This window comes from Xenopus laevis, chromosome 1S (genome assembly GCF_017654675.1).
Source record: "Xenopus laevis strain J_2021 chromosome 1S, Xenopus_laevis_v10.1, whole genome shotgun sequence".
Taxonomy (NCBI): domain Eukaryota; kingdom Metazoa; phylum Chordata; class Amphibia; order Anura; family Pipidae; genus Xenopus; species Xenopus laevis.
This window is the reverse complement of record NC_054372.1, coordinates 118,819,335-118,832,563: the sequence shown is the minus strand read 5'-3', so window position 1 is coordinate 118,832,563 and position 13,229 is coordinate 118,819,335. Positions and strand designations below refer to the sequence as shown.

The 13,229-nt window shown below is 35.8% G+C and overlaps 1 protein-coding gene across 1 annotated transcript in view; it reads left to right on the top strand.

Moving 5' to 3' along the window:
* Positions 1-13,229, top strand: part of dmrt1.S (doublesex and mab-3 related transcription factor 1 S homeolog) — a 43,711-nt gene that overhangs the window by 10,213 nt on the left and 20,269 nt on the right. Inside the window, 2 exon segments of the mRNA NM_001085483.1 lie at positions 4,017-4,300; positions 11,127-11,292. Of these exon segments, the coding sequence (NP_001078952.1) occupies positions 4,017-4,300; positions 11,127-11,292 (450 nt within the window).

The window sequence follows — 13,229 nt, the reverse complement described above, 5'->3', positions numbered from 1 at the left end:
CAGCTCCACAACCAGCTTGTGTAAAGATGCAGTATTTTTGTATTGTAGCAGGTCGATCAAGAGTGCATTTCTGATCAGTTTTAGTGAACCATTTTGCTGATCCCTCACCTTAATTTCTATAAATGAAACAAACTGCTTGTCCTTTGTTCCTCAGGTATGCTTTTGTGAAGACTTCTTTTCCTTCAAAAACACAAGCATGTGTACAACCCCTTATGGTATTGCCTTCCCGTCGTGTAGAATGGAAATCGGCGGCGGGATGGCACTCTGAGCAATTAATTTTCCAAGGTTGCCTCACGAGGAAAACAAAATGCTCCGAGGAAACTTCGGGCGACTTCGAAAAACAAAGCTCTCCAAGTGCCATCCCGCCGGCGATTTCCATTCCAGAGGGAAGGGGAGGTGTGTGTTTCTGCCCTAAGGATGAAGACACAAAGAGCTACTATTAGCAATTACTTGTCACGGCTACAAAATACAATAGTAATATGTTATTTATTAAACTCCAAATGCTAAACCCCGAAAAATTTGTGGTTTTTTTACTATAAAATACAAACTTTTAGTGGAAAAAAACCCAGAGGATGTAAAAAGTCTGAATCTGAAAATTCGGCATCTCAGAACTGCCGAGGTTGCATAAAAGTCAATGGGAAAAGTCTCAAAGCTATCTTGTTCTGGGTTTCATGCAATAATCCGAAGATTTCATGGTTTTCAGGCAAAATAAAAAATAAAATCTGAGACTTTGGGTGAAAATCAGAAAAACTCATACGATAAGTTTTTCATGATTTTTTTCATGTTTTTTCTTGCACGGAAAATTTTTGAAAAATGTAATGATAAATAAGGGAAAAAAAACCTGTGCGGATTTGGTCTGCGGACTTTTCAGAAAATAATGAGATAAATTCGGACTTCGATAAATGGGCCTCTACGTGTGTTTTAGCAGACACAATTCCCAGTATTGTCTATGGCAGGACATTAATTCTGCATTTTGTAGCCACAAAGCTTCTACTAGTAGTGCAGTGTGTCTTCACCCTAAAGGGTGTACAAACAATGGGAGCCCTATAAAGATCACTTATGAGTGCAAGTGCAAAGTGCACATTAATTCTATTCAGAAAGATACTTCTCCAGTAAATTACACAAAAAAAGTGGACACGTTGATTCAAGGGAACCCTGGAATTTCTAACAGCCTGAACATGATGTTAATTCCAGGTGTTGCAACTTTTGAGCCATGGACAAAGCTTAGAGGATGTCCACTGTGACTCTGGAATTCTTTGTGGTTTTAGTTTTTTTTGTGAATAAATACAGGGCAACATGCATCCACATTAGTTGGTGACTGACAGTTACCTAACCTCTCTGCAGTTTGAGTCAGAAATTAATTCAGTTTATAAATTATCCCTGTCATTATTGTCTTGTGGGAGAAACATAATGTTCTAATGTTTCAGATTATAAGGTTAGGGAGTACATTTCCACCAAGGCTGCCTCAAGCGTGAAGTGAAGCAGTTAAGGCCCTATCAGCTTGGCAGTGATAGCAAGCAAGGGAGTGAATGCCTATAGCAAAGAAAAGAGGCATCCGAATCAATGATTTCCTTCCTCTCATGATGTCAGAAGCGCAGCACAATACAAACTGTTAGTGTTAGTTGATGAATGCTGGGTCTCATTTCCACAGTTTGCTATCTGAGGGAAGTAGTGATTAACTTCCAACAAATAAAATATTAAGCTCATTTAACAGTTGTTTTTTGTGTTAGAAGCAATAGTGGTTGATTTTGCTTTTGCTGAAAAAATTTACAAAACAGTAAATTTTTCTAAAATGCATTGGAGTCAGTGGAAGGGTAAAATTACACTGTAATTTAAGCTTTTTTAGCTTTCAATAGCATATACATTGCCCTACCTTGTTAGAGAAGCTCATTTTCACTACGCTATAACAGTTCTTCATAGATAGAAAAAATACTCTCATATTGCCAATTTCTTGCAAACTTTGCGCCTGGACACCTCCTAAGGTAGATCAGTTGGGTCTATCCTATAGGTTAATGTGGAACTCATGACAAAATTCTAGCATGGATTCACAAACCATGCAAATAAGACAAAATCCCATTCTTATAAATATATTACCCCTCTCTGCCTATGGCCAATATCTGTATGATTTTTGAATAGCATGATTCCAACAAGCACCATCAATAACAGAACTAGCACCTGACTTGTTTTGTGCAAGTCAGTTGCCTCTATTGATGTAACACACTCCGAGAACCCCCGGAATTACCACCATCTCCAGGTTCCCTTGTTTCCCTTCGCACAAGTGCATGCAAATATATATACCCGCCCTCCCTCAGCCCGCCCCTGCACGCATCCGACTTCCGGGTTCCTTTTTTAGACCCACGCCAACCTACCACAGCAGAATCAAGCCAATAATAGACTTTTAGGGGGTTATTTATCAAAGTCCGATTTTATCTCAACATTTTCTGCTGCAAACTCCGATCAAATCCGCTCAGGTTTTTTACATTTATTTATTATTACATTTTCCCGAATATTTGCTTTGCGGTAGAAAAATCAAATTTTCATGATTTTCTCAGATTTTTCACCCGAAAACTCAGATATTTTCAGATTATTCACTCCGATTTCTTAAATTTTTTGCCTGTAAACTCTCCCATTGACTGAAATGTAACCTCGACAGGTCTGAGATGCCGGATTCTCTGATTCTGACTTTTCCATCCTCAGGGTTTAATAAATTTCGAAACATTTGTGATTTATTTAAAAGTCTGATTTTATAAAAAAAAAATTGCATTTGGAATTTAGTAAATAACCCTCTTAGAGTAGGGTTTTGGACTGAATAGGATTCAAGTGACACTCTGTGGAACATATTCTTATCAGTGTGGGCCCTGCAAAATTCTATTTCATTGTAAAATTTGACATGAGGCTAGACATGTTCTTACTTTCCCAGGTGCCTTCAGCCATGTGATTTGTTGGTCTGATAAAGTTCAGTCTCTACTGCTGCACTGCAAGTTGGGGTGATATCACCCCCTCTCCAGCAACAAACTATCAACAGAACAGTGCGAACAAAACAGCTCACTGACACCTGCCCTGCATTGCTAAATGTGCCCAATAGAGAATAGCACTCAATAGTAAAAACCCAAGTCCACCTCAACTCCTCCAAGTTGAAGGGTCTTTCTGACAGCAAAGGATCAGGCACAATGACATGAGATGGCTGTCTATGCACCAATATTCCAACTTTTTTTTTTGGTTCAAGAACATTTTAAATATTAGAGTGATTTTACAAAGTGTAATTTAATAATAACAACTGCAACTTAATCATGGTAGAAATCCTTTAAAGGCAGTCAGTTGGTAACTTAAAAAATAGAAGAGTTTATTAGTGTGACAGTATTTTTGAACACTGCTGTAGTTGCTACCTCCTCCTGTTATCATGCATTAACTGATTCTCATTCTTTACTCAAAATGTAAGCCTTTCCAGGATTGCTACTGTCAATGTACCAGAACTAACAAGGGCTGATTTACTAGCACTAGCATAAAAGTTAAGTTGCACAGGTGCAGTCGGCAGTAACAACCAATCAGAAATAGCTTCAACCACAAGACAGAAAATGAAAGCAAAGATCTGATTGGTTGCTGTGGTTAACAAAACAACCACACAATGTGTTAATATTGGTAAAAAATAGGTAAAATGTAATAGCTGTGAGTCACTGAGTAAAATTAGATGAAGATAAACTGAGCTGATATTCAGCACTGATAATACTAACTTGTTTCCTGACGTAACATAGTCATTTAGGTTTGAATAAAGAAAACATGTCCATCAAATTCAACCAGAGGGTTATTTGTATCTGTGGGTGGCATATAGTGTGCTCTACACAAAAGAATAAAGTATTTCGCTATGTTCCAGTTTATGGAAAGAACATGTTTTTCTTCTGAACAGTCAGCCATGAAGGCTATTTTTTGGTTAACTGTGTTCATCAAAAAATGCACTCAGAATACTTTGTGAGAACATGAAGTCAAACAGCTAAATCTATACTTTCCTGTTTTTTCAGACGGCAAGATGTTAATTCAAGACATACCTTCCATCACCAGCAGAGGGCATATGGAGAGCACATCTGAACTGGTTATGGACTCCCCTTACTACAGTAATTTCTACCAACCTCCACTTTATCCCTACTACAACAATCTGTACAATTACCCTCCATACCAAATGGCTATGACTGCTGAATCTACCAGTGGCAACGACATGGGAGGAATAAGTGGGCCACCAATGAAAAGTAGTCACAGAAACCATCCAGCTGCTTATGTCCCTAGCCAGTCAGGAAATCAGTGGCAGGTATTGTGTGATATACATCATTGTCTCAAATATTCCATCTTGCATTTTATTGTAAAAGCTTCATGTCTCTAACCCATCATAGAAATTCTTGATGTTGACAACGATTACACCTTTTCCAACAAAAAAATATATAGTGGTAAATACAGGACTCCCTAGTCTGAGTAATGAACAATCTACAAGCATTTCATATGACACCATATACCTCCCACTCTGAATGTGGTTCCACTAAACACAGACAGTGCTGCAGTCAGAGTGAAGAGCAACTCTTTGCTTTCCATTGGAGTGGAGAAACCTGTGCAACAGGCAGGGAACTTTGCATCCATTTTGTCAATGTTCTGATGGATCATAAAGACGCCTTTTACTGTATACAGTAAAATGAGGGATTTTCATAAATAACCCCCTTAAAGTTAAGGAGAATTGCAGCAAATAGCAAACAAAGCAATGGTAAAGAAGGGAATGTGTAGTGAGTGGAGCAGAATAGGAATTGTCAAAAAGAGGGAGGGGGTAGAAAAAAAATCAGATGAGAAGGGAAGGTGAGATGAAACAGCAAGTGAATATAGCAAGGATGAAAAGAGAGACAATTAGACAAATCCAGAGGAGAAGGAACATGTTGGCAAAGATAGGAATAAAATAGTTGGGAAAAGAAAAAAGTGAAGAAGATAGGTAGCAGACAAGTAGAGAGATCAGAAAAGTCTGTGGAGACGACATAAGGCCTGATAGAGAGGCGGTAATTATTTTGTTATGGACCTGTGCCCTGAGTATCCAGTAATGCCCCACAGCATTTAGTTGCTACCACTTACATTTAAGGCTAGTGCCACACTGGGCTGTTTCTCGGCATGCATATATATTATGGGGCACATTTACTTAGCTCGAGTGAAGGATTAGAATAAAAAATACTTTGAATTTCGAAGGTTTTTTTTGTCTACTTCGACCATCGAATTGGCTACTTCAATTACAACTTCGACTCGAACGATTCGAACTAAAAATCGTTCAACTATTCGACCATTCGATAGTCGAAGTACTGTCTCTTTAAAAAAAAACTTCGACCACCTACTTCGCCACCTAAAACCTACTTTGCACCAATGTTAGCCTATGGGGAAGGTCCCCATAGGCTTTCTAACCAATTTCTGATCGAAGGAAAATCGTTCGATCGATGAATTAAAATCCTTCGAATATATATATATATCTATATATACATACATACATACATACATACATATATATATATATATATATATATATATATATATATATATATATATATATAAAATTAACAAAAGCCATGAATACCTTGTAAATTATATCCTTATAAACGGTGCGTTCTGATGTCATTTCTGTCACATGACTCACTAAAACTTGTGTATTGGAAAATATGAGGATATTAGAAGTAACCTTGGAGTTCCATGACCTGTATCCTGGTCATGGAACGCCTCTGTGACTTATAATATCCTTATATTTTACAATAGGGGGGTACTTTATTCACTATATATATATATATATATATATATATCTATATATATATATATATATATATACACATATATATATAGTGTCAAAAATTATTTTTGACTTGAAGAACTATTGTCAAAAAATGTTTAGTGTTTTGTAATTTGTAGTTTGTTTTCTTTTAATAATTTTGAGATGAGGAACTGCACCAGTGCAGATAATTAATCAGTGGTATGCACAATAAGGGTGCTGGACAGCAGTAGGCGTAGCCTATGGGAATTTAGCAACTATAGCATAAATGGAAGTATGACTGGGCTCATGGGGGGCTGCCCTTCATAACTGATTGGTATTAGCACTTTGACGTTCCTTATACATTTAGTATTATCAGTTTTTGTTGTTAATTACCTTTTAAAATATACAAGAGCATTACAAAGGCTCTGCAAAACAGATGTGGAAAGAAGATTAATAGGTTAAGAAGAGGACTGTTAAATGGCTCAGTGAAGCTTTTGTTATGCGGTCATCCAGTAATAACGGAATCTAATAGGATTCCTTGGAGAGGTGGGTTTTCAGTGGAAACTAGTGTTTTAGCACATGGGTCATTTTGTAGCGTATGTTAGTAGTTCAGCTCTCATGATAAATTCTTTTAGAAAAAGTCTACCACTGTAACCATAGGTCCTGGGCATCCAGTACTTCACTTGCCAATAGGCAGTTGTATCACTATTAAAGAGAAACTATTGCGAAAATGAAAATGTAATATACAGTAAGCCTCAGCATACTGAAATAAGAAACTTTGTATATACAATCTATTAAATATTCATAGTTTCAGAAATAATCAAGTTTATGTTCACTATCCCTCTCTCAGCATCTGTTTCTCTTTATTCTGTCTTCTTACAGCAGTTGGGTGTCAAATATTCATTGACAGTTACATCCAATATATCTTATAGGGGGGGGGCTTACATCCAATATATCTTATGGGGGGGCTTCCTTTCCTAGCAGATGTATTAGAGCTCATTCAAATAACTGATTCCAGTACAAACAAAATCTAACAAAATAACTTTTGCACAAATTCTGCATGTAGAGAGACAGGATTTCTGGTGATTTAATTACTACATCTTCTACGCAAACTGAGCCCCCCATAAGATATATTGGCTCTAACTGTCAATGAAAATCTGACTCCTAACTCCTGCATGAATAGAGAATGAAGAAAAACCAATGCCTGGAAAGGAATAGTGAAGATGAACTTGATTATTTCAGAAACAGTACAGAATTATTAATTGATTGTATTTAGAAAGTTTCTTATTTCAGTATGCTGAAACTTATATTACATTTTCATTTTTGCGATAGTTCCCCTTTAAGTGATACAGCTAAGCCTATGAGGATTAGCTATGAAGTGAAATGTGTGAAGTGAGGACAACATGATAAAAATGTTTTATTTTTTCAATGTAGAATGAATGGTGAACTCTGTTTAGGTGAGACAAAAAAAAATAACCATGGCAAATTAAAGAAGCATCTGCTATAAGTTGTCTAGGTTGGACTTGCCTTTGTAGTTTTAGCATATGCATTATCCTGTCCTCTACACTGCAGATTTATGCTAAAGTATCACTATCATAATGTTTCTGACAGCTCATCTGTGTCATGAATTGAATCGATATATTTCGGTGGAGATAATATAAGAGGTTTATTTTCCAATAGTGCTGACAGGACTATACCTCCGTGATGTCACGGCACTTAAAATTCTGATGGCAACATATTGTTTATGGGTCAGTGCTTTTGACTAAAACAGTAGCTTGGGACAGAATAGCAAAGGTTAATTACGTTTGTCTATCAAGAGGGACAGATATAGATGTTTCCTTGAAGAGCTAGCATAAGCAATGATTCAAGCCAGTGTCTCTCCCGTGTCCTTCCTTTTAGAAGCACAGGATGTGCCCCAGGATTACAACTCATGTCTGTTATACTCTGCTACCATTCACATTTTGCTTTGCAGATTTATAATGCCTTTTCAACAACAAAAAAGGTCTTCAAATATATTTTGGAAAAGGTGACATACACAGCTAGTGAAAGTATTTGAACATATTTTGTTAGTCTTTGTACAGTAGAAATGCAAATTCCATACAGATATTTGGAAAAATATTCATATTTTAGATCAACCTTAATAACTTGAGCTTTTAATCACTAATTAGTATTAGGCAGAAACAAAAGGTTACAATGTAATTCAAAGAATCAATAGCCTGTTTGGGTATAAAATATCTGAGGCAATCCATTATCAAGTGTTCTGTTAAAGGCAAATATTTTTTTAAAAGACAGTATTTGTGCCAGAAAAGTATATATATACATGCCTGTTCTTACGCTTCAGCTTATTTGCAGAGATCAGCAGTGGAGAGTAAGAATCTTGCTGATGAGAGTGGGCTTCCAGTGCTACTACGAATCCCCCTACTCTGCAGTAGCATATATATATATATATAGATAGATAGATAATACACAAAATAATACACAAAAGCCATGAATATCTTGTAAATTATATCCTTATAAACGATGACTAGTGATGTTGTTTTTGTCACATGACTCATCATTTACAAACAGTGCTGAGAGTTGGCTTCCAGTGCTACTACGAATCCCCCTACTCTACAGTAGTACATATACACACATATATATATATAATACACAAAAGCCATGAAAATCTTGTAAATGATATCCTTATAAACGATGACTAGTGATGTCATCGGATACAAACGGTGCTGAGAGTTGGCTTCCAGTGCTACTACGAATCCCCCTACTCTGCAGTATGATTACTTACTTTTAAACATTAGTTTAATAAACAGGGAGTGTGCTGAACATACTTTTTGACTATTGCTTTATTTGTGTATATATATATATATATATATATATATATATATATATATATATATATATATATATATATATATACTGTATATATATATATATATATATATATATATATATATATATATATAATTCCACTTGTATTGGTCAGTACCAGCACTCACGCTATATTCTCTTCTTATATTGTCTGTGGTGCACGTCCCATTGAGGTTTTCCGGTCTTCCCTCGTTATATAGTATGCAAAGATAGACAGCACTCACAAATATTATGCAAAAGATTGTATTAAAGTGAAAAAAGCATATACATCACCATGTACACATTATGTAGCGACGTTTGACGTTTCGAGCCAATGTAGGCTCTTTCTCAAGCCATGGTTCACATGTGCTGTCTATCTTTGCATACTATATATATATATATATATATATATATATATATCTATATATATATATATATATATATATATATCTATATCTATATATATATCTATATCTATATATATATCTATATATATATATATATATATATATATATATATATATATATATATATATATATATATATATATATATACACACATATTAGAGATGCACTGAATCCAGGATTTGGTTCGGGATTTGGCCAAGATTCGGCCTTTTTCAGCAGGATTCGGATTCGGCCGAATCCTTGTGCCTGGCCGAACCGAATCCGAATCCTAATTTGCATATGTGGGGAGGGCGGGATTTCACATGACTTTTTGTTACAAAACAAAGAAGTAAACCAATTTTTTTACACTTTTTCCTTTCCCGCCCCTAATTTGCATATGCAAATTAGGATTAGGATTCGGTTCGGTATTCGCCCGAATCTTCCAAGATAGATTCGGGGATTCGGCCGAATCCAAAATAGTGGATTCGGTGCATCCCTAATACATATATATATATATAGATATATATATATATAGATATATATATATAAATATATATACACACATATATATATCTATATATATCTATATATATATATATATATATATATATATATATATACACATATATATATATAATACACAAAAGCCATGAATATCTTGTAAATTATATCCTTATTAACGGATATGACTAGTGATGTTGTTTTTGTCACATGACTCACTAAAACTTGTGTATTATAATAAATAAAGTACCCCATGTTGCAAAATATGAGGATATTAGAAGTTACCTCAGAGTTCCATGACCTGATCAAAGAGGATTTCGGGTGCAAGGTCAAAGTTTGTCATACAGTTTACTTTGTCGTGAATTAAATGTGTTTATTTTCAATGCATATCCAATGTTTTGTCCCATATTAGGCCTCTATATATATATATATATATATATATATATATATATATACAGAAGATCAGCACTCTCTGAAATTTAGTGAAACTGTTGATTTATTTCACAAAATATCACATCTTATCCGACGTTTCGGTCCCACATCCTTCTCAAGGTTCCGAAACGTCGGATAAGATGTGATATTTTGTGAAATAAAACAACACAGTTTCACTAAATAACAGAGAGTGCTGATCTTCTGTTCATATATTATTCTATTTTGGATCGTGCACCTCTGGCTTCATTCTTCGGATTGAGTGCAGGCACTGTGGTACAATATATATATATATATTTATATATAATCAAAGAGAATACCCGCACTCAAGTCTCACAAAGTTTGCCGTGCCTGGCACAAAACAAAAGCTGGAATGTAGCATGGAAGAAGGGTCCACATACACAAGACTTACAAATCAATTGTCAGGGGTTTATTCTGACCGAAACTTCAGGTCTCCCCTTACTTGAATAACCACAGACAATTGATTTGTAAGGCCTGTGCATGCAGACCCTTCTGACATGATATATATATATATATATATATATATATATATATATCTACAAATATTTATTTATTTATTTAGTAATTTATTGCTCAATGGCAAAATTGATAAAGGAACTTAAGTCTGTTTCCTGATCCCAAAGAGCAAAGTCAAACGAACCAGCAGTTAAATAAAAAGCCTCTGGATATATAAACCATTTCCCCCCAGCTACAGACTGTTATATTTTTAGATAAAGAGCAGAGGTTTCTACTTATCTACCTAGTGCAGGTAATTGTAGATTACAGAAAAACACAACTTTTTCATAAAATTTTTAGTCAGTATTTTAATCTAATTATTTTGCATAACAGTGTCTCATTGGCTTGCCTTGGTCATATGCTTAGGCTTGAGTCTGCTTGTTTTGTTTACAACTTTAATAATACTTATGGTTTCTGGCTGATTGGACTTTTGATGAAGACTGCACAGGTAGGTTTACTGCATTGAAAAGTAAGGCTTTAAAGTAATTTTATTGAGAGTTTTTTGTCAAAGAAATTTGGCTTGTCTAGTACAAGGTTTAAAATAGAGTTATACATAATTATACTCTTAAACCTTATACCTTAAGCTCTTGAGAAATCTATTAGTATACATGGAAAAGACAAGAAGGCATCAAAACCACAAATAAGACTTTGGCTTGAACAATAATGATAAGTTGCTCTGTTTTTTGTGTAGATGAAAAATGGAGACAATCGTTTCTCAGGTCATAGCACAAGCTCACAATTCCGGATGCATTCCTACTATTCTCCTTACTTGGGACAGAGTGTACCAAACCCAGCTTGTGTCCCATCATTCCTCACTTTTGAAGAGATTCCATCTTATTCTGAGGCGAAGGCAAGTGGTAAGTTCTTTGCTGGTTTGCAAATACACTTATGCAGTGCATAGCCATAAAGTATTGCTTTTCCTCTAAGGTTGCCTGTTCAAAGGAATTGATATGCAGTTTATGCAACAGGCCTCAAGCAGATATCTCTTCTATTCTATCTATATCTTGCCTCTGGGGGATATTTTTGAATGGCATACTGTTTATTTGATAAAGTATGTCAATCTGGTGTGTGTGTTGCGATACCTGTGTTTGTGAAGATTCTCATTCATCCAGGTCATGGTATATCTGTTGAAATCAACTGGACTTGCTTTGTTTTTCTTGAAGACGTTCCACTGACTTTCTCAATTTATTCTGAATTGAGAAAGCTAGTCGGATGACTGGTGAAACGTCAAGTAGATTTGATTTATTTCTACAGACCTACCATATTAAATGAATTGACTTTTAAAGTCCAAATCACTTATATTCAACTTGCTCTCAGTGCAGCAATCTATGTTATGTTAGTTTCATAGTATTTCATTTCATAGTTTTCAGTGTTTACCATAGCCCACTGATTCTTATTGTATTCACTGTAAGTAAATTGACTATGCTGGCCTCTAGGCGAAATGTAGGGATGTGGCTAATGGCATACGGGGCATTTTGACTGCCATCAGTTGCATCAGTCATCTGCCTGTTAACACTTAAATTGAATCAAATGCACCCTGTCTGATGCACACTGAGCAGTGATAGACCAGCTTGCACAAATGATCAAGCTAGCCACAAAACTCCCTGTGTGCTATTAGCCTTAGGCTACTGTCACAGGGGACTGTTGAGTCTTCTCTGCTCTGATCCTCTCCTGTGTGTGCACACAGAGCTACCGTATCGGCAGACACACGGAGTGGGTTTTGGTGTCAAAATGTAGACTTATGCTTTTTGGCACCATGTGGCAGTAGATATAGGCAGACACCCCAAAGTCTAGACTCTAGCTGTGGGTAAGGTAAGGACAAAACAGAGCAGAAATGTATAGTTTGAAATTATTATAGACACACACACACATATATTTGTGCCATAATCTCCAGGAGCACTATACAGACATGGCACATTGGACAGCAATTAACCTATACAAGTATTTCACCAGAATTTCATGCTAGAATAAGGTCACTACAGGTATAAGAAATTGAGAGTGACAAAAAAGAGTTTAGGGGTCTGCCCCTGTAGCACCCAAAATCCAAATGTATCAAATTTTTTTCTGAAATATACTCCGACCAAATCTATACAGGTAATTTCCCCTTATTTATCAATAAGTTTTCCCGAAAAATTCCAGTGCAGGGATAAAAACGTGAAAATTCATGCAAGAGTCTTTGGGACTTCTCCCATTGACTTACATACAACCTCGGCAGGTCTGAGATGCTGGATTTTCAGATTGTGACTTTCTCCATCATCGGGCTGTATAAATCATGAAAAATTTGAGGTTTTTTTTCCCCACTAAAAATTCATATTTAATAGTAAAATAGAATGCTTTGGGCATTCAGACTTTAATAAATAACCTCCCCAAAAGTTTAAATTTCATATGCAAATCGACATGTTTTTTTAAATCAGCAGTGCTGCATTTTCCCCAGAATTTAAGCTTATTTTCAGTAGCCTTCCTAAAGCTTGCCAGGGGCCTCCTGGGCCCATACACTCTATGGACTCTCGGCAGTCTCTGCTTCCCCTATAGTTACACAGGTGCCTTTTACAAGCACAATCATAATCAATAAGGTGTTTGGATGGTCACTCTACTATACCCAAAAGTGTCTGTGAAAAAAAAACCTTTATTTTCTTATGATATCCTTTCTTTAAAGGGATAGCTTTATTAAGATTCCTGTGCCTTGGTCTTGAAAGTATTCATTCAGAATACAATCTTTCCTAGTTACAGGAGCATACAATTGCCGAGTTGCACAATGTCTGTAATTAAGTTATCAAATGACTGAAAGAAGCTT